The following is a 21,956-nucleotide window of genomic DNA, read 5'->3' as shown; positions in this document are numbered from 1 at the left end:
TAAGCACCTTGTTATTCGTACACTATGATGCGATGCATGACTTGGAGCGACTGAATCGCTTTCACCGATTACAAAAAACATCGCAGAAGCCTGTAGTTTGTCATTCCATATTTTGCTCGAGCTCATTTGCTATGGACTTTCTAATTGAGGTAATCGTTGACCCCACTAACATGAATGGGATTGGTGCTTTTATGTTGCATTAACTAATGACTTTGTGCGTCTATCGGGCGTTGTTGTTCCACTCGCCAGAGTCAGTGAGAACTTAATTCATTACTACAGAATGAAAAGTTCATGTAGCGTACTTTTCTTTCTCGAGTGATCGACCTCTTGAATTTTGTGAAACTTGGGGTTTTTCGCTACAATTATCGGTATTTAATAATTTCCAATATCATAGTTCTAAACATGCAATATTTTATTTGGAAGCATGATTTTGCTCCTCGTTGAAGCAGGTTCTGGAACTAACACAGCTCTGCTTGCGATAGGAACACCTCAAACAACGTAAACTACAATTCCGGGATTCAAACGAGAAAAAGATTGAAGACGTAAATACTGAATGATGGAATTGATAAATTATTATTTTTATTGCCTTGCGAAGCTGGAGAGGACTTGGAAACTAAACAGGCAATGGCTTAAAATCCTCGTCAAGAGTACAAGGAAATACCCCTTTACAAAAATGCCTTTTATCTCTTTCACCATGCGTGGGACAACGCGGACCTAAGAACGGGAGCATATCGGTTCCTCTTTCGGGTCTGTCCTGTTTTGTTTTGGTGCGTTTGTAAATTCCCCGGCTTAGTCTCGGTGGTGCCCTTTTACTGTTATCTTTTGAAGTCCCACCCCAGTTAGTTTCTGATTGTTCTCTGCTGTATGTGAATCTTCAGCATCGAGGGTAGATGAATTGGGTTTGGGAGTTTGCAAACTTGTGCTATATTCTGGGGAACATGGGTCCGGGTTCCTTTGTTCTAGCAGTGTCAATTATTTTTCAAAGGGACGGTGTAGCCGTGCAGACCTAGTTGCAGTGATACGTTAGTGCAATAACTGTGTTCATTTCCTTATTCCTTTTAGATTCTCATGGATTAGACAATATTTCCTTTTGTGGTTTGGGGTCAGTCCAGGCACAGATCCTTAGGGTAAGAAGGAAGGGACATGGTTAAAAGTTTGCCGTCAGCGTAGTCCGCAGCACTGACCACCGAATGACAAAAATCGAGCACAAACAAAGGGAGACGTAGCGCTGGTCCCCGTCGGGCCGCTGTGGAATATTTCAAGTGCTTAATGTCGACAGTCGTCAGATGGAACCCTTGAAAAGTCTAGTCACTGAGTTCCCATCGAAACTTCAGAACGATTTACATCTTGAAAATAAGCCATGCAGCTTAATGTTTTTCAACAAAAGTACACGTATGCTTTATCATTCATCCTCTTACGTAATGCGTATAATGATCTTAGAAAAGCCTCTCCTATAGTGACCCTTTGAATGTCAAATCTCATCGAAGTTGCATCGCTGTTAGCATCTTATTTAGAATTAACAGGAGTCTGCTACAAAACATGGAGTTACCCAAGGGTTCCAAGAGTCCTCTTTTGGAGAATTTGGACCAGCAGAGAGTTAGGAATTTCTTTTGAACACTTTCTCAGAGCTCTTGGCATCTTGTTAACACACGCAGATTTTTGTATAGGTGAAACAAGGCAAATACCCCGGTGAACACTCAGAATGACTGGGAGTTTAAGCAATGATATGGACATAACACAGAGTAAAGCTAAATTTAAGCATGAGACAAGATGCGTGCACAAAAATCAGATTTCCTTGTGATGCACATGGAATTTTACTGCCGGTTATAAATGCGAATATTGTAATCTTAAAATATCACAGCTTGTACTCCTGCCACACCGCCCGTAACAATGTATTCATTTTACGGGGTGGTTTGGAATTCCACAATGCTTGTTTTCATTGCTCTTTTTCAAATTTAGGCACCCTATTTGAACAAGGAATGTTAGCGGTGTTGCCAAAAGCAAGTTCTTATCTTCAGTTAGGCAGCCAGTTCCCAATGCATGGAGGTCGACCCCTTCAAAGCAAACATTTTCCCACGAAAATGTCCTCGCCCAACGAAGTAGACAAAACAGGGGTTGCGCGGTGAATAGGTCAATATGTAAGCACCGAGGGGCCATGTTCCCGTGAAGCATCGAGGGGGAAGCGTCAGGGTGCTACGTAAGATTTTGTAAAGGCTTCGCAGCATTCTTAAACAATTCTAGATATTTACATGTATTATAGACCATCTGAAATGTGAAGTGAACCTCACTAAGTTCGTTCCAAATGTCCATGGAGATTTATGCCACTTTTTGCTGGATGATTTTCGAGTACACACAAATCCCAAAAAGAAAATCACGCTTTTCCTGTGGTACTTAACGCTAGTTTCGTTTTGTAACCTTATGTTTTTACAAAATAAGTAGGGAAAATGTAATTCATGGCGGATACAAAATGCACTTTTCAATGTAAACAATACGGGCGATTCACAAGTCAAACTCTCCAGGAGTTTGCAACGCGTTGACCAATCGCAATGCGCGAAATATGTCGACCATTTCCAAACGCGCATTCGGTCGAAAGATTTCGCGCATTGTGATTGGTCAACACGTTGCAAACTCTTGGAGGTGCTCTATTGCGAAATGCCCATATTATTTCAAACCAGTGCCAGTAGGATCTTGCTTTCTTTTAGTCAGATGCTGTTTTCACGCTCGGTGTTGTTGGTCGATTTTTCACAACCGGTACCGCTTTCTTTGTTTCCATCAATTTAAGGAAAATTTGCCACCTTGCACGAAAAACAAAAAATGAAACTGTGATCGTAATCTGTAAGGCATTAAATAGGAAATATTTCAGCTTGTTCAGGGCTCTTGCTCTAACTTGCGATACAGATCCAGTCATCCCTTGACGGAATAGAATTCCCGTCGTCCTAATGCATCCTTTGATTCAGTTCTGCTTTGCGAACCCAGATTATTATTAGCGTTTGTGTCAAACAAGGAGAGTGGAGAAGTCTGAGACCGATGGGGGAAATGTAATTCAATAAACCGATGATCAATTGATCATGCTCAACCAACGTGGCTACTGGGTATCTTAGCTATGAGCCCACACCAGTTAAGTGTGCGTGGGGGCCTAATCTCTCAAGACATCAGTCTGAGTCTTACACCGCTAAGAAAAAGATGCCGAGAGTGGGAGATTATTTATTTTTCTGTTGGGTTGAATCTCACATGGACCCATTTTAGGCTTAGATTGTGTCGTTTCTCTGCCATTTTTTTTTGCAGCGGTTTGCTGTGCGCGAAACTGAATATCTACCGCGCGAAAACCAATGCAAGCCGTTGGGTTGCACAATGCCGTCTTGTATGAAGACTAAACAGTGTTACGCACCGCATGCGTGATAGCTGCACTGTTTTGCCGTGAAATGACCAGTAACCTGTACATTGTCTTATACGTTTCAGGTGCTTCTCCTGTTTATGTTCAGTTTGCATCCCTTTGAGTCCGCATATGCTCTAAAGGGACTTTCCCTGACCAAAATGTAGTCTCTCTCAAGACATCAGCTCTAGCTGATGTTTATAATCAAAGTGGTATTCGCTCCGTGCTAATTCAATACTCTCGAATGGATTGCGATGCAATGAATGATCAAATCTGATTAAAGTTATCAATCATCATTCAAAAGCCAAGGTGTTGTCTTTATGAGAGGACATCCATAAGAGATAACACGTCAATGCTGATGGAATTCGTTTTATTCCGCTAGCGCTAGTTACGAGGCTGTTTTAAGATAATTTCTTTTTGCAGAACAGGTTCCTAAAACCTATAAAACATCCACACTGCCTCATTAAAACTTTTTGCGACGCCATTTTGGATTGCTCGCCACAAGATCAGTCATCCCTCACCTTTGCTTGTTTTAGAAACCGAACAAACCTGGCTCTAAACTTAGGATTATGACGTCTGTTTGTTGCCGTAGAAACTCGAAAATACCGGTGAAAAGAAAGGTCCTACTATTACAAATATTGAATTCCTTCGGGAAAGACGAAAGCAGATTTTCCCCAATCTATGCGTTTTCTCTTCCTTATTTAGGTCAATAATTATGAAGCCGTCATTTTCTCATATCTGTGACGCACCCACTATATGTGTTAATGAAGTCATTTTCTAGGGGATATCTGAAGTATCGCTCGTCGACGTTTTGCAGACGATGCTGAAACTTTTAGTAGTATTAAAAAGTTAACCAATTGCTATGTGAGACTAACTTTTTGCCTTTTAGAAATGCTGGTTTATTCTTCTTCATTAATTCACGTTGACAAAGTAACATGGTAGGAACATTGTCTTGATGAAGTTTAGTTTTTGCTGTGATGTACCTTTCTCCACTTATGATATCCGTGACCAGTCTCACCCGTGCAGGTTGATATGTGGTGTGGTTTGCATTACTTAATTGATATTTTCTTTGTTTGGGTTTTTTTTTGGTGGTTCTTTGGGAATAGATTTTCAGGGGTCTTCATCCCACTTCTAAACTGAACACTCATTCATTGCCACATCAGTGTTCTTCAGCCTTTCAAGTCACAGTGTCATTGCTGTTTATGTATAAGTACGTACTTTTCAGTGCCACGAAACGTGTCGTAAAGCTTATGGAAGTTTTGAAAAATTTGGATGTACGACAAGTCCTGGCCATAAAGTTGTTTAGATATATTGTTTGATTTCACCATTAAATCAGATTAACAGCCGATCAAATGTTTCCAAATTGTTGGAATTGTTCTTCTCTAACAAAGTGAAATATAATAACCTACAAATGACACTTTGGAAATATGCTGCTTCTCCTCAAGTTGGAAATCAAACTTTTTCCCGAAATTTTCTCCAACTTGTCCCCACCAATTCCATCCCAGTCCACTCTTCGTTCATTACTCCAATCTGAAACTCTTCAAAGAGCAGCACTGATCAAATTGTGGTTGGACCCGTGCATGTCACGTCGAATAACGATATTAACCAGGTACAACCGGAGGAAAGGTTGCAAGCAATATTTATTGCAGATTGAAAACTCAACCAAAAGGTACCGAAAAAGATAATAAATTTAGACCTCAGTATTCAATTTGGAATCCAAACTGACTGGCAGCGTGTGGGAATGAATAAGAAGAGGAACTTTGTTTTTGAATGGAAATGAAATATCGATTTATGTCAGAAACCGTCACTCGTTCGTTCCTTTCAAGTCTATCATAAGAAAAATGCAGTATTTTCATAGAGCAGAACAAAAAAGACCCCAATGACCTCGAATTTTTCTCTTAGTTTTCGTAGTCGTTGTCTCATTCTTTTTTTTCAGGTTGAATTAAATTGTTGGTGTGAATCCCCACTTATGGTTTATTCGTATATTTTTGGGAGAAATCTGGTACCTTCGCCATACTCCAAACTACCTTGTTATGCTTTACGAAGTACATATTTTTCCGGCACGTTGAAATAACATCTATGTTTTTCGGAATTCTTTTCACATCACCACATGCACAATGAATGGTATAAAAAAAGATCCTATTCGCTGTTTGCACGCCGCCATAGGCATGTAGAATCTCGAACTAACAAGCTTGTGCTATCGTGTCAGAATCGCTTTGTCCAATCGCATGGTATAAGAACTAACGCAGCACGCGCTAAAGTACATAAGCAACATACACTGGAATCTACACCATGCACGAAATGGGAAAGAGGGGTACCCCCCCCCACAAATCTAATCCCTATATACACTCTAGCCTATTGTTACCTCACACCCCCCAGAAGTCTAAAAAGAATTCCTGAGATACCAATTTGGCAATAACCGTCACAAAGGTGGGGGGGGTGCTCTCCGTCCCGTAGTTTGCTTCATATGTAGGAATCAGCGAACCGGCTATTTTTGGTGTCAAACTGCCAGATCGAGGCTCTGCATGCCTATGGTGACAGCGTGCAAAGAGTGAACACAGGCCCAGCGCTCAGTGGCGTTACATGTAGGCCTACATTTCCGTAATGGAAAAATAGAAGTGGCAGGGGTTCGCATTTCAGCTTAACTTTTGCACAGAAGTAGGCTCAACTTGCTTTCATAATCGTCGTCTGTGATGCTACCACGGGCATGCAATTTTACTCTCGTTCCCGAACTAAACCTTTTGATCCTCACTACGCAGGGTGCAAAAGCTTGACCCCCTGAAGTAGTTTTCTCGTGAGCATGTGGGTTCATGTGGTTAATAGCATTGTTCATGCTGCAGGGTTTTTATCAAACATTATTTAGTGAAGTTTGCTTAAGGGATAAATGTCTTGTAGCAACAGCCCCTGGAACGATTTTTTTTTTGGGGGGGGGGTCTTTCCAACCTTTAGCAATTGATAACCTGCATCCACGCTGCACACTTCAATACAAGGGCACTTTATGTGGTACATTGTAACAAAGAGTTTCTATTGACGGGGACACAACAGAACCGATATTGGTAACAATCTAGTGATAGAGGAGAAAACGAACATGGGGTGGGAAGCAGTTTTAGAGACAATAAACGATACACCAGGCACCCCCTCTATACCCCTAGCGCCATGTGCGGGGTGCCAGCATCACAGTCCGGCACGCGACAAGGGACAACAGCTATTGTTACCCGCTATTGGAACCCAGACTAAAGCCTCCCTTTGTGAGATGCGATTTGCCTCCCGAAGTAGCCTCAAACCGGGAGGGAGTCTGCTTTGTTCGGCGGCACGCGACCACTCGCGTGCCGACTATCATAGACACTATTGATCGCCCCATTGCACACACTGGCCTGGCTATTGGTCACAGTTGCCTGGTTGAGTGCTGCAGCGTGCTGCGTCAACCCTGGACTATGTTTACCCCTCGACGAAATGCGCATGCCCACTCCTGCGGCGACGGATGGACATAAACATTGTAAACGTAGGCAAAGCCACTTCGGGATTGCACTAGTCACGTGACGGCATTCTACCACTGTCCATTTGTTTACATTTTTAGGTTTATAAATGATTTTTGCTTTGACCCTAAAGAAAAACCATTCGACTAAGATTGAGTTCACAAGATGCAGGTAGATTAGAGAGACAGTACATCTGGTTTCTGGTTTCATTTTGCGAGTGCATATGCCTGGGAATGAAAGGGGGACATATCTGCTTTGAAAAATGATTTTTTTTTTTCTGCAAAGGTGAAAGTGAAATCAGTATGTAAGTCCAAGTATGATGCACGCTTGCCGACTCAACTCGGGCATGGGCTTTCGCTTTCTTTCTCAGTCATATCAGCAATGAACATTTATGCATCCTTGTGCTCATACCTGTTCAAACACACAAATACAAATATTTGTGAGCCAAAGTTACTTGACATTCTTGTCTTAAACAAATAAAACTGTTTTCTTAGCCGTCGGTGTAGAAATTTTCAACCAGTAATTTATCCAGTAGAGCCGACGGCTATTTCCTGAATTATAAACCCACCACCTACGGCTTTTTCATAATTAATGTAGATGCAACGATTGCAGTGTGAAGCTGGTGATCGGACAAACACTGCAGCGTTGCAACGTACAAACTTTTTTTCAAACTGATAAACCAATGTTTGTCGTCCCGAATTTTCCCCCGTTGACTTTGAAATGAATGGAAGATTTCTCATTCGCCTGTGTGACCTTCTGCTTTCGTGAGGTAGGTCCTAAACCTAAGTGAGAAACCGCTACGCTTTGCTTACGTTTCACTCTGTGAAGGTCATGTGATCTGTCCCCTCCCCATAAATAGAATGATTACAAAGGACCCAATGAAATGTTGCAAATGAAACATAACAAATACCTTTATCAGTCTTTCACATTAAAATAATTCCCATTCTAATGAGCCTAAAATATGCTCGACCATGGTTTGATAAATTCGATGTGTTTCGTTCCCGTTATCACACTGACATCACCACGTGATCTCATTTTTTATATCAACATCTGAAGCAGTCAATGACACGAGTCTACAGAGTACACAGTAGACGTAGTGTTGATTTTTTCGACAAATATGCAGGTATCTTGGGGCGTTTTGTAAAGCTTCACAGCAGGCACACTTTAAAAGCAAAAATGGAAAGATTGAAGTAGGTAAACCTTGCTATAAGTCACACGAGAATAGGAGATGTAACTTGTAAGTTCTTGGATGTTGCAGGCAGAGCCATTATAATCAGTGGTTCGTTACTGTAAAAAAATCACTGTGACAGGTGCAGGTTCATAGGTCACTTTAGGCGCGTCCATGGAGGCTTGAATGTCCTCATTTTGGAGTTTTGGTCGCGATTGGATGAAAGAGGATCAGGGCGCCACACAAAAGGGGGTGGTTTTTGTTTCGGTTTAGCGCAGTTTGTCCTCTGGAGTACGCCGGGGGGTGAGTACTAGAAAGGCCGGTTGTTGTCCTGCTGTCGGCAAAGTAGCTTCCTTGCAGCTTGGGAAAGTTTGCGAATTGTACTGGTATGGTACTTTGTCCCCTTTGCTAAAGTTAACGACAGATGTGCAGTGACTATAGCCAGGAATTTGACCAGCAGCTAGAAAAAAGCTCAAAGTTGCTCTCGCTCAATTCTGAATAAAATAACCTCCTACACAGCCATAGTTTATAGTGTGCTGCTTCTTCGAGATATGCATGCATGTCGATTTTCAAATAAAATTTGATGACAGGGAACGACGTGATCTAGGGTGGCAGTTTGTTCAACCGTGATGAAAGGAGAGGTTTTGTCTTCGTTTCAAAGGAGCCCACGATGTTCATTAAAACACAGCGGCAAACTGTTAAAACAGCCTAACATTTATGGTTGGCCTGTCTGCTGGGTATGGTAGGCTTGCTTATAGGTGTATGTGACTGTAGGCCTACGTGCATATGGAACCTACCAGTAACTATCTCCGTACCTCACCATGTAGAGAGCAACTTCGAAATATATTCTAACCGCGTTAAAGATCAGTGCGGCTTTTCCTGCAAATATGCGGGTCGATTTTTTTCACTCGCACCAATAAACTTTGTCTAAATAACATGTTCTGCTGGTCATTAACGCAGAGCCTGCTATAGCACACTGTTAGGGATAGACTGAAAATATTACCAACTTGAAATCTTGTTTGGTACACGTGTCTTTCTCTTTGGATGTGAATTCATATTAACAAGGCACCTAAATATCGGAGGCATGTATTTGCAGAGTGGCGGTGGGAGGTGCGACGATCCAAAGGAGTAACAACCTTCCTTTCTAAAATTAACAACTTGTCATCATTTCAAAAGATAGATATTTTATGTGAAGAACACGTTACCTGCTTTTAGAGAAAAAAATAAACTTTTTAATGATGCTGAGAAGGAAAATGTAAGGCTCTATACATCTAAGACGATGTGCGTACACATTATGACACTATTGCCGACCCCCCCCCTTGGTTCAAATAAGAAAGGTAGATTAGTGGGGGAAATATTTTCTTCTCGAGAAGTAGCGCCATTTTTAGATGATTTTGGTTTCTTTTTCAAGCAAAGAAGTGGCCTACCGTGGCACCATTATCCGCTCGGTTTCCTCAATGCAGAAGTGGATGACAGATCAATTTAAATCTTGTTCCTTTTTAGGTTGTGATCCGAGATCTTACATAGGGTTTGAGAGTGATCACTTTGGCCACTGGGTTCCCATCGATATTGGCTGGTTACGTGACAACAGCAGTGTTTAAACTGAAAAATGATGTCCTCAAGTTGGTGTTCCAGTCCTGCGTCTTGTTCATATTTTGAAGTGCACTTATAAGAGGCTTATGATTACAATCATGTACAGAGCAAGCACTGTTTCATCAACTGTGTTTTGTGTAGGTTTTAATAGATATGGTAAGGATTTGCAGGCACACCATGGGATCTGTCTCTTCAAGAAGAGGTGGGGTTCTGAAAAGAACCGGTGAGTTTCTCAACGTTTCGACACTTACTCTAGCCGTCCTCAGGAGAGTGTTGACACTCACCGAATCTCGTCAGTACCTTACCTCTTCTTGAAGGGATAGATTTCATGGTGTACCCACAAATCCTTACCATAATCCACCATGCAGAGTTTCAATTCTTACTTTTCTTCATGGACGCAATTTATTGTGTTTTTTTTAGTACAGTTAGGATTTTATGGGTTGAAAAGATGTATAAGTTTTGCTTAAGTGGGGTTTGTTTGAAGCTCTTTGGCTAGGCCTGTAGTCTCTCAATAAATAATGTACTATTTAGCCAGTCTGGAAAATTGATTTCAGGTAAAAATGAATTCCGAAAAACATACTATAGAAGTTCCTTGTTTGCAGAAAACCGCAAAGTTCAATGAACGCTAAATACCACATGGTGCACAGGTCTTGTCATGGTTTGTCATGTTTCCAGAAGGACCACTGAGTTGGTGCGTTTAGCTCTCACCTGAGCGGAAAATCCGGCCACTTGCTCACCCCCCCCGGTCGTCAAGGTGACCACTAGTTGATCTCAGGGCTGGCGTAAAGTCTTACGTAACCATGGTATCAGCTTTAGAGATGCGGGAATGTGGGTCTTTATCCGCGTCTTCTGACCTGGAACGAAAAATGGTGTTGGTTTCCCTGGGCTTACAACTAACGTTGGAAACAAACTTTCATGAGAGGAAAAAAAGGCAAATGTGTCTTTTGTCTACGCCCCCTTGTACCGAATGAACGCGTGTTGGACTGTGGGAGTTAGACAGGAGTAGATGGGGTTCACCTCGGGGTACGTGGGAGGTACAAACATGGCTGATATAGCTGACTTGTCACATTTCTTGGCGTTTCTGGCCACCCAGGTCAGAACTGTTCGATCCGCCATGCAACTCAGTCAGGTGAGTTTGGTCAAAATGGCTAACATAATTAGCTGTATGGGTGTACCTTTGTTAAGTCAGTTGACCTGGCGTGAAAACACTTCCAAGTCGATCGGTGACTTCATGCAGTTGACGTTTTTGTTGCCATCAATTTGTATACTGTCGGCTGCTTGGCATTGCAATGGATATAGAATGATTGCACCACACGATGAATACTACCACTAGGAATGTGAGCTGACTTCGCATCTTTGTCGTATCTACTTGCGTCTCCGCTCTACCATTCATTAATAACATCGCTGTGTTTTATGCAGGTGTACTGTACATCCGTCTTAACCCTAAAAAGCCGGAGGCGGTATACACCCCCTTAACCTTTTTTCCGATGTCGCTGCAGTGCTTTTTTTCAGAAGTTGAGCCTTTTGGAGTTTTTAGAGTAATTTTTTGCGGTCATTTTGATACCACTTTGGTCAAAATAGCACAGCTCCAATTTTTTTCCGAGACAGGTCAGCCAAAAATTTCTATTTTTCCACTGCACTGATCAATGAACATTTGTAATGATAAGAAGTGTTTTTTACACGCGTGCTGAGTTCCAGAGCCACAGCCGAGTTCTTGGGGGCGAAATTTTAAAGCCCCCAGGCTGTGAGGTAGGCCAAAATAACCCGGCTCTTTTAGCGTTGAACAGAAGCCAGCAGCTTTCTCCTCTTTATGCCAGATTTTTGTGCTCAGAACAGAAATCCAAACCAGGAGTAAACTGAAGTTGTGAGTGAGACTAAAGTGGGTACCCTCCGTGTTGTCAGTCGCTACGCTACGTATCAGTCTTTTTCTTAAACGACTCACCTTTGAGAATTGACGGTAGCTTATAAAGTAAAGGGTAGCAATATATTTCATGCCTTGTAGTTTGCAGGATACATTTGTTTTAGAGTTGAAATAATTTCGTAATTTCCACATTGAATCAATAGAATTTATCCAAAACGGATATTTAGACTTCTTAAAGGCAAATGTGCACTTGCGTCTGTTTTCTCTTTAATTGTGTTCAAGTAGTTGCTATTGTTAAATGATTCTTCAAGCACTAGTATTTAGTGTGTAATGGTTCTTCATTTTTCTGGCAAGATAAATGTTCCGTTTCTATTCCACCAAATATGCAGTCTGGGGATCCTAGCATACCAAAATGACATCCACCTATCTATCACACAGCAAGGCTGTCGTCTTGATATCACGGCCGTATCTCTGTGAAAAAAAATAATAATAAAACTCTTCACCCATCGAAGCTCTGGAGAGCCACCGTAGAGCGCACGGTGCGCGCGCTGCATACAACGGGCACAGGACAAAAAAATTGCACCCCATGTCATTTCGCACGCCGCCATATATGGCCCGGGTGATGTGCCCCGCACGCGACCGCAGATTCTACAGCGGGGGCCGGGGCACATTTTTGTCATGCATGTGTTCCCAAGGCTTGGAGCCGGTCACAGGCCCCGATCTGCTCGGCCTGCTACCCCCATCAAGGGGCTCTCGCGTTCCGCTAATGTTGATGTTATTCCACCCCCCCCCCAATCCCCGTGCCGGGCCCTCTTTCTGCGAGAGAATGACGCTTCAAATAGGGTCGCGTGGGGTGCGTGTGACCGTGTCCTTGCCGGAACCATGCCCCGATACCGTAGGCCTACTCGGCTGCTGGATTCTCCCATCTACGGTCCCGGTATGCCGACTAGACACAGGGTGAAAAGGTTGGGCATCAAAAAAAAAAAAAAAAAAAAAAAAAGCGACACTGAAAGCGATTTTCCAGTCCGCAATAAACGATAACAACCATCCCTTCTCTCCACTTCGGAGATGAAAATTTTTAATTAATAGCCCTACCATACGATAACCCTGGATCAAGATTATAGTCATGCTTCATGTGCTTGGGCCGTCCTATTATCATGCACACGGGCCCTGTTCTCAGTGAACGAACACCAGGCCCCGGTCGATCATGACCATACGGTGTTGCCTGTAAGGCCTATCCCCATGCTGAGATTACCCTGGCCATAATTACGCATGCAGCTATCTATTCCGGACCCATTGTTTCATTAGTCTGAAAGATTTTCCGACACTTTTCGTATTTGTGAGCATGTGCATTGGCACAGGGTAAACACTGTCAGACTGGACCTTTTTGGCACACCACATGGACCCATAAGGAGCCGTATGCCTAGTCGGGATTAAGAAAATTAACACCCGGCAAGACCGGTTGTTTAATGATCCATTTTAGTTTTGCTTTATCGGAAAGGGGGAGGGGGGGTTCTCGGAATCTTTATCCCATGCAGTAACTGTGGGAAGTCCGTACAATAGACCATCTGGGTTCCAGGCGAAGAATAGTGACATAAACAAATTCAAATGAGCGTTTATCAATCAATTTTGCGGTAGAATTAGAACCAAGATTCCTACTTCAGTAGGCCTATATTCCATTTAACTCTGTTGACTGGACTTTCAACTTCGCTCTCTCGATTCTAGATGTACGGAAAACTTTAGAGCGCGCATTAAACACAACTGAAGTGCATGCTGAACATCACGGTTTAACAATGACTTGCCATGCGCATGTCCATGAATGACGACGCTTTGTGTAATATGAACAAGGGTTGTCTGTATTAAATCATCTTTCACTTTCTTTCACAAAACGAATTCCTCTCCGAATGACGCGGTTTATTGTAAGCATGGTTTGTAAATTGTTTGGTAAGTTTTTCTGACTAGATTATGTCATCGACATTCTCGAAAAAATATTGCAGTGGCTATATTTAAATCCAATTTACTGATAAACTGCAGTGCGTAAAAGCCAAACACTAATCCTGGACATAAGACCTTGCACTATACGGTCAAACTCGTTTCTTTGGAAATTAACAAGTCTCAAAAGGTCAGCCCGGATGCGTCTGTTCATTGTTTTGTATCTAGTCGTCTTTTCATGTGTTTCCAAATATCACAGTGATTAACAATTCGTCCTCGCCCGTTGTAGGTTTATGGAAATGATGTTCATCTGTCCTTTCCAAATGACCGAATAAAAGTCCTGGAAGGGGTAGACGGCCGACGGCCAACGGCCGTTGTTGCAAATCGTCCTTTTCCTTAGAACCGTTTCTCCAGCTTCCTTCACCGCAAACGCACACGCCGAACACCTACACAAAAGCTGTGAGAATGGCGTCAGGAGCGCGCGCCTGTGAAGGTCAGGGGTCGACAGGAAATTCTCAAAATATGACGACAAATACCTGGAAACTGGTCTCTCGTGCAAGCATGTATTATTATCAGTACTGATCGTACCTGAGTTTCTGACATTTGGCGTACATTTCCAAAAATAACAGTCTTCAGTCCTTTAAAATTTAAATTTTCTTTACTCTTTGGGGCCTGAGTTAAATCTTGAATTAGTGATACCCAATTTTCCTTGCTCCTCCGTAGGCCGGAAGTGATTCCTATGAATTTTTGTGATCTACTCAGAAATATGTTCTTTTAAATAAGTTTTAGTACAAGTAGAAGTCTGAAAGCGCTACCTTCAGGAGTAAGGTGTTACGCGTAAGATGACTTGCACTTGCCGCTCGCCTCTTGAATGTGGTGGTAGTCCAAGCCGATTTATACCTCAGCTTGAACCACAAGAGGGCTCAATTCCGGTTTTCACATTAATTCATGAAGGTATTACCTCTTTAATTACCTCCTTGGTCCACCCTTAATAAACCTGCGCCTACATCGGTTGTCCGTTTAACTGTTCCAAAGGAATGGAAATCCTGTTTGCAGCTGGTCATATCACGGCTTGGGAGCGGCGTGAACCACAACTTGCTAAATCGCTGTGCTGCGTGCTCAGTTTACCATCTGTGATTAAAATACATTATCTGACCACTCTATTTCTCATGCGTGCGCACATGCGCATTCCTGTCCTGTGAAAATTCATCATGGACAACTCGTACTGTGGACCCCAGCGCAGGTTGAAGGACCGGCAAAACCCTCCACGATGCTCATATCATACATTGTACGTTTGTATTTTTACACGATTTGCATGCATTATAAAACGACATTAGCTCTCTAGGGTTGGCACGTTAAACCCGCAGGGCATGATGCAAAATCGAAAGCCGAATCCACAAATCTGCGATGGAAGAATGAAATGTGTGGTTTAAAGGATCTCCTACCTTCCATCGACCGAGAGCGATTTCTGTTAAACTTGAAGCCGATAGGACGTACGGACTTTGTCTTCGTTTGATTGCCGGGAAATGAACGGGGGCTCGATGACGCGTGTTGCGGTGGCTTTTTGTTTTACGCATTCTCCAATAATTCAACAGGCTACTTGTAAGGGGATATGTCTTAAACGTATTTGAAACTTCTGAACATTTATGAGCACCTTTTGAGGAATTGTTACAAGCTTCATTTCAAGCGCACTGGGGTCGTTTTTCCAATGACAGTGAATAACATGAAGCGGTTGTACTGTTGGCATGGTAAGGTCATGCACCATTAATCAGGCGCACGTAATCATCAAGCGCGCCCTCTCTGGCAATCAGACGAGAAAGGAATCGCTCGAATATGTTGATTGGCCTAAAGTTTTAATTAAGGCGTTTGATTTGGATTAGCGGGGCTATAACTTGAAAATCAACCAATAAGAAACTGGAGCTATACCGCTTCTCTTCGGCCATAACGCGAACGCACGGCAAACATATGAGTATATGAGGATTTTCCTGGCTCAAATAAGTTATTAGAAAGTCACCATGTTCATTCCATCCTTAGTTGTGTAAGGAAAGTAAGACACTAAATCAGAGTTTGAACCCAAAGATCAGTAGCAGATCGGTCGTGTCGGTGGGTGGCGTCTTCACTTGGACCTGCACAAGTTGAAACTTTAAATTTGTGGAATAACCTGGGCCAGGTTCGTCTAGGCGTTTACAAAGAGCAATAATCCATTCCTGGTAGGCTTGTAGGTTTAAAAAAATATGCTGATGTCAGGAGTGAATACCACCTTGGAAACGAGGCAGACGCCTGCCACATCCCCCGCCAGCGTGGATGAATCACAGCGTCGAGAAAGAGAGAAAAATGTAAGCCGTCTGGCTACAGAACTTGATCATTTTTCTTTCATTTCACGGCCAATCGGCACACACTCAATCGGATACACCACGGTGTGATAGTATCATAGTACAAATAAGATACTCCAAATGAATCACATTGTTGTTTATTTGTGCAAAATTGAATCGGGACTCCATGTAGGCTATCTCCTATTTTATTTTGAGAATAATGAGAGGTAAGAATATGGGAAGGGTTGACTTTTCAACAATTGAATTCTGCCTAGTATGCCAAGGCCCCTACTGTAGCTATATGCACAAGCCAAACGTACATGTACAAAATGATGTAGCAGTATAGCATTAATTGTTCAGTAGAACTCAAAGATATTCTTTAGAATTCAAGCATGTACCTTTTTCATGTAGTTTTCAACTAGGAATTTCCCTCAGAATTTATAAATTATATGATCACAGTTGAAGAAAAAACCCCTACTGTTCTTTGTATCCCTCCATTTCTCATCAACTGGCCTCTGATTTTCCCCTTCCAGCACCCATTACAATCTGCATTTCAAAACCGGCAGTGCTCAATGCATGAGTGACTAACGGGGTTTCCCCTTCTTTCAGTTGCAATCTGCTACAGTAATCACAACAGTCAAAATTAGATCCAAATAAAAGAGTGAAATCTTTCTCTCATTTGTGCAGAATTATACATATTGTGTTGCAAAGGTAGTGTGTCTTGTTTTTTGTTCTTCTTGGCAGTATGGCATATACCAGAAATGAAATACATTTAGGTTATTAGTCAAATCATTCTAACTTTCACATCTGTTGTTTGAATTTCATGGGTGTATACATTTGGGTAGTTCTGGAAGCATGTTGTATTTGACGGTGTTTCCAAATTCATAATCTATCATAATGATTACAGGTAAATTCTAGATATTAACCAGAAGTTGAACAAAGATGCTCATTTGTAAAACTTTGCATGTGAATTACAACTGAAAGTATACCAAAGTTCTCATAATTATGGCAGGGATTGTACACAGCAAGTGAGTTTAGTAAAGTTATGCCAGAAAGAAGACACATTTCACAGCGGAATCATTTCCTTGTTATACGTTGTTTATGATTAACATTTCCATTTTGTTTTCCAGCAGGACGATGCCTCCTTATCTAGTGCTGACACAGAAGCCAGTGAGCCAAGCTACGTTTCTGAAACGGCGCACCACGCCCCGACTAATGAAGACACCATAACTAGACCAGAGAGTGACAGAATAACACCACAGCCTCTAGACCTCAAGAAAGGTAAAATGCAATCGTACAGTCCTAAGGAGTTGAGTACCAGGCAAGAGCAACAAAGTCTGTGACATTTTAGATATACTGTGTTCAGTCGGACAGTGCCCTTGTGTTTGTGCACCAAACATTGAAATAAATCTTCTCAATCAAACATCAATGTTTTTTTTTTCAAAATCTGGAATCATTTATACAGCAAAAACAGTCCAGTGTAGTCTGCTTGTCAAGCACATATTTTTCTGTACTTGGAGAACACTCTAAATGTTTAAATACATTGTTCATTGTGAAAAATTCTGCCCAACCAATGCATTTGTGATCCAGCAATGCAAACATTAGTGACATTTCTCATCTTTCTTGCCCACTGTGTGGTACTTGGAATGCAGGAAGTTGTTTTAACCCATCATGAACCCTAGCTTATCCAGGCTTTCCAGATCTGTGTTGGACAACATTTGCCCTATTCCTCTACCAATCTGTTCTTTGTGTGATCTCAGTTTTACATTGTATATCCGTTCTCCCCTCAAAAGGTATTTAAAAATAGTTACAGCAAATTAAAACCTGTACAAAGAATTAAAAGAATTTCACTTTGAACAGCTGAGCAGGCGAATAATTAATTTAGACATAAAATTTCATATATAGAGTTTATGCAGACCGAAGTATTTGGTGAATCATTAATTATATACACCAGAAAGAGAAAGAAGATAAAGATTGCAACAGAATTTCAGGAATCTGTCAGCATTTTTTTACTTTAACTGTTGAAAGTTTGAATGTCAAATCTGAAGAGCCCATTGCATGGGTTTTTCCATTGATATGTTACCCTTGTCTTCTAACACTCCCAGATTTCTGTCAACTTTTCCTTATTTAGATGCATTGTATTGATGTACTTTGAATCGAGATTTTTCTGTGACATTTTTCCCTTGCATTATGACTTAACCCCCCCCCACCGGTAAATTTATTCCGGTATCAACATTACACTCTCAGGATGTCTAGGTACGTTTGAAATCCAATCCACCAAGGCATCATATTCTAGCCATGACATTGTCCGAGGCATTTCCCACTGTCATCATGTCCGTCCCTGAATTCACAGGTACACTGTTTGTGTTCCTATGACACTGTACCATCTGGCTGGTGAACAATCCTCACTTTCTCAACTTAAATATCCATAGGTGTCACTTCTGCCAAGTGATCTGTCCAATTTCTAAACCAACTCATTTCTTGATAACAGACCAGAGTATGCTTTCTGGTGTCATCAGCTGACGTAAACTCTGATTCACGGTGTATATATTTTCAGCTTGTTGGGTTGGTGGAAGGCATGTAACAGTGTGGATGACAAACGAAAAATAGACACGGCTGAAGCTCTGCATGAAGAAGTAGGCTTGACATGGGTATCATAGGTCGTATCCAAAATGGGATTCCAGAGCTACGGCTAGGTCTATGGTCTGTGCATCTCCACAAATTTCCAATGAAGCGAAGACCTAGACCTAGCTCTAGACAACAGATTTGGATGCTGTCTTACTAGGTTACAATATCCCTCGGCCAGATCTGTCCTGCAGACTTTCTTGATTATAGGGTGTTCATGAGTTATTTGGTGCATCTGTCGCGTCTTTACCTGCAAATTGGTTGCATATCAGCGGACAATCAATCATTGTCCCAACCTCTCCATTCATTCTGGAGCATGGAAACAGATAAATTAATGCATAAAGGTGGTTTGACTGTAAGAGTCCTATAAGTGCTGTATTCTGTTGCTAAATGCAATAGAATATAGCACTAAATGGGTGTTATACAGTCTTTAAGCTCTTGAGATTCCATTGAGTTTATTCAGAGCTAAATTCTATGGGTGGGTGCAACTTGTATGTTTTCCTTCTTATGTCTCAGCCAATTTTTTTTTGAAGCTGAGTAAACCGAGTATTTGTGCTCATTTGCAGAAGAAAGTTCAGCCAAAAACATCAACCACACGAGACCAGGGTCACCAACAGCAGAGGAGGGCGAGCGAAAAACGTCACACGAAACCAATACTCAGGTAATGACAGAGACACATGCCCGCACAGCCCTAGGGCGGGCACCCCCTGAATTAAATCAGGAGGACAAATCACAGGCTGAGGATGGTGAGGAGGATGAAGAAGATGAGCGGGGTTATAGTTCGGAGGTCAAAGGTTACAGCAGCGCCAGCAGTGGTGGCTATGAGATGCAGCGATACACAGTGAGTCCGCGGATGGCCACATTTTCTCGGTGTCCAGTGATTATTTTTTGTGCGGCTGTGCAGTGCTTGTCGCTTTGTGGATGTTTGCACTTCGCCGAAAACACCCCACTGCTTGGAAAGTTTTTCTTTTTTTGCGCAATTTTCTTTGTGTCATTATTTTTGTTACTTTTATTTTGCATTGATCTTACCAGAGGCTGTCCCCTTGATGTTATGCACAATCAGTAGAAACAATGCATCTTCGTCCATTGAAATTCCATTACATGTATTTAGATTCGGATAGAAAGTTGGTAGTTTCCATTGTCAATTATATAGCAAAGAATTTCAATGTTTAATTAAGAAACAGTGTTTGTATTTAAAGAAAACTACTTGTCGGTTGGAATGCAACACAAAACATATAATAAAATCTCAGTACAAGGGAAAAAAGTAGGTCATAGCTTGTGCCACAAATGAAAGTCTAACTTATTGAATCAAGACTTGTATCCTGCATGAAGACAGGTTGTTGGCATGATTGAACAGTTGGATTTACGAACCCCAACTGCCAAATTTCCGTGCATTGGAGTGAGACATATATGAATCTGGTTCTAACTCCCGGTACCATTATTAGATAACCTGGACACAGCAATCAGTCAAGATGTGATATGTCTCATTGGTTAGCACCTATGTCTTTGCTATTTCAGGTATTTTGTGTACGTTATACAAACATATCGTGATAGGAGACTGTGCAGTCTGTTATGAATTAATTAATGCATTGTGTGACAGATGGTGTACCCACTGCACTTTGACCTCATCGTATCTATCTCAGCTTGTCCCCTCCCCCAAACTCACTTTCAACCTGTTTCTCAAAGGAAACACCTGGTATCCATTACTTATCATCGCTATCACCGCCACCGTTTACTCACAGACGATCCTGCTGGCAAGATTTTCTCTCTGTCTTTCCCTTCTCTCTTCTAAATCAAATTGCCACGTCCTTTCCTGTTTCCCCTTAACCAACTCCAGACCTCGTCCAACGGTTACGGCTACAGCTCTCTGGTTGGCACGTCAGTACACCAGCCACCGGAAGGAGCACGGGACACACCCGAGGATCTCTCTGTGACAAAGGATGACGATGATGATGATGACGGGGATGACGACAGTGATAAACTCAATGAGACAACGCCCGGAGTCGACCCCGAGCGACTCAAGGCATTCAACGTAAGTCTGCAGACAACGGTTTTCTGTTTCTGGTTGTTACTTTTTTCTCTAAGAAAACCAAAAGTTTCCAACTTCTTGCCCGTCTTCTGTCAAGAGAAACCCATCAGTAATTAGTGAATCATTTGATTGATATGAAAAAATGTAATCCAGAACAGGAGTATTTGCTGCAATGTAAGGTGATTTTCGGCCACCTGGTGACGCCTACAAAGTAACATCCCTTGAACATTACATGTCAACAGCTTCATTATTTACAACATTTCCCTGTCTATCTCAACTATGACAAAGAAGGAACTGGTGACAGTATTTTCCATGCATTCCCAAATGAGTAAGATAGACCTTTAAAAAGTTTATTCAAGGTGTTAAAATTGATGTTTGTTATCCCCAATAGCATCCGTTCCTCTCAACTGCAAATAAAAAACAAACACTTGGCAAGACCAGTCAGATTATGACATTGCAGAGTACAATAAGATTACACATAGCTTGCTGTGGTGAATGAGTAAAACTTCCTTTAGAGATTCCTTCCAGATGTAAAACAAGGAAGAGGTAAGGACTCTTGATGAAACACACCAGGAACACAGAAGAAAACAACAGGAGAAACAGAAAGTAACGACAGAAAGGGTTAAGATGTTGAAATGGTTCCCTCATGGCTGATTCTCAGTCAGTCCTGAGGCTGTGGCCTGTTCTGTATCTGTATAAGATGAAACCTGCCTCAGCAGGGAACCATAACCCTGCCATAGAATCCTGTCACATCGGAGGGAGAATGCACGGGAAATGTGAGAAATAATGTTTTATGACACGTTTTTGCCTCTTGACCTTTGACATCTCCAAGAAAAAGGGAAAGGTGGCACATAAAGACAGTTTAACTGACTTGCTGGAGCTTGTTTGATTCCTCCAAGTCGAAGCATCTTAATGACAGGATCACTGATAAAATACAGAAATGGCTTCACAACTTTAGATCAAAATTGAATCCAACTGCTGATCTGAGTGATACACAGAGACATCTTTCTGTTTTTTTGGACTTCAGTTCTTTGAGTGATATTATTAACGTATTATACAGATAATAGGCTAAGTCTGGTTCATTGGCACAGTGGTTTCAGCTACACTGTTCATTGCACCAAACTCACCCAGGAAATTCTTAGTCAGTAAATCAATCTGTAAAGGTCATCCCAGCATCTGTACACTGCTACCTTTAAGTAGTACTTTGAATCCACAAAACCGGTCTTTGAGCCAGGTTCCCTTTCTCTTCATCTGAAGAGAGGTAACCTTGATAGAGAAGGGTGAGGCTTATGTTTTTCCTCCGTGGTATTTGTCAGTGGTCCTTGGGGGCTAGTACTGTGTCAAATACAGTGATGAGTCCAGTTAAAAATCAATAAAAACGTAACCATGCTCAACATCAAATCCAACTATCAGGTGTAATTCAAATTTCCCCATTTCATTCCTTCCAGATGTTACATCAAGTGCCCAAACCGGACTGTTTATTTCAAACCCAACAAATGGCAAATAAAATGCGATTTCACAATCTGATACAAGAGATTGACTCATATTGTTGACGTCAAGCTAAAGAAAGGATATTGGATTTATATC

The 21,956-nt window shown here is 41.8% G+C and overlaps 1 protein-coding gene across 6 annotated transcripts in view; it reads left to right on the top strand.

The window, feature by feature from the left end:
• LOC110978566 (nucleolar protein 4-like) overlaps positions 1–21,956 on the top strand; it is a 66,670-nt gene that overhangs the window by 36,621 nt on the left and 8,093 nt on the right. For 3 of the 6 annotated variants that reach the window (XM_022233688.2, XM_022233673.2, XM_087148875.1), the window contains 3 exons: positions 16,846–16,996; positions 18,907–19,181; positions 20,178–20,372. In XM_022233688.2, the coding sequence (XP_022089380.2) occupies positions 16,846–16,996; positions 18,907–19,181; positions 20,178–20,372 (621 nt within the window). The remainder of the gene's footprint in view (positions 1–16,845; positions 16,997–18,906; positions 19,182–20,177; positions 20,373–21,956) is intronic. The other 3 variants (XM_022233680.2, XM_087148876.1, XM_022233695.2) reach the window with 2 other exon arrangements.

This window comes from Acanthaster planci, linkage group LG18 (assembly GCF_054643075.1).
Source record: "Acanthaster planci isolate LZ-2023a linkage group LG18, COTS_SCS, whole genome shotgun sequence".
Classification (NCBI taxonomy): Eukaryota; Metazoa; Echinodermata; class Asteroidea; order Valvatida; family Acanthasteridae; genus Acanthaster; species Acanthaster planci.
The sequence above is the reverse complement of the archived record's forward strand: the minus strand, read 5'-3'. Positions and strand labels throughout refer to the sequence as shown.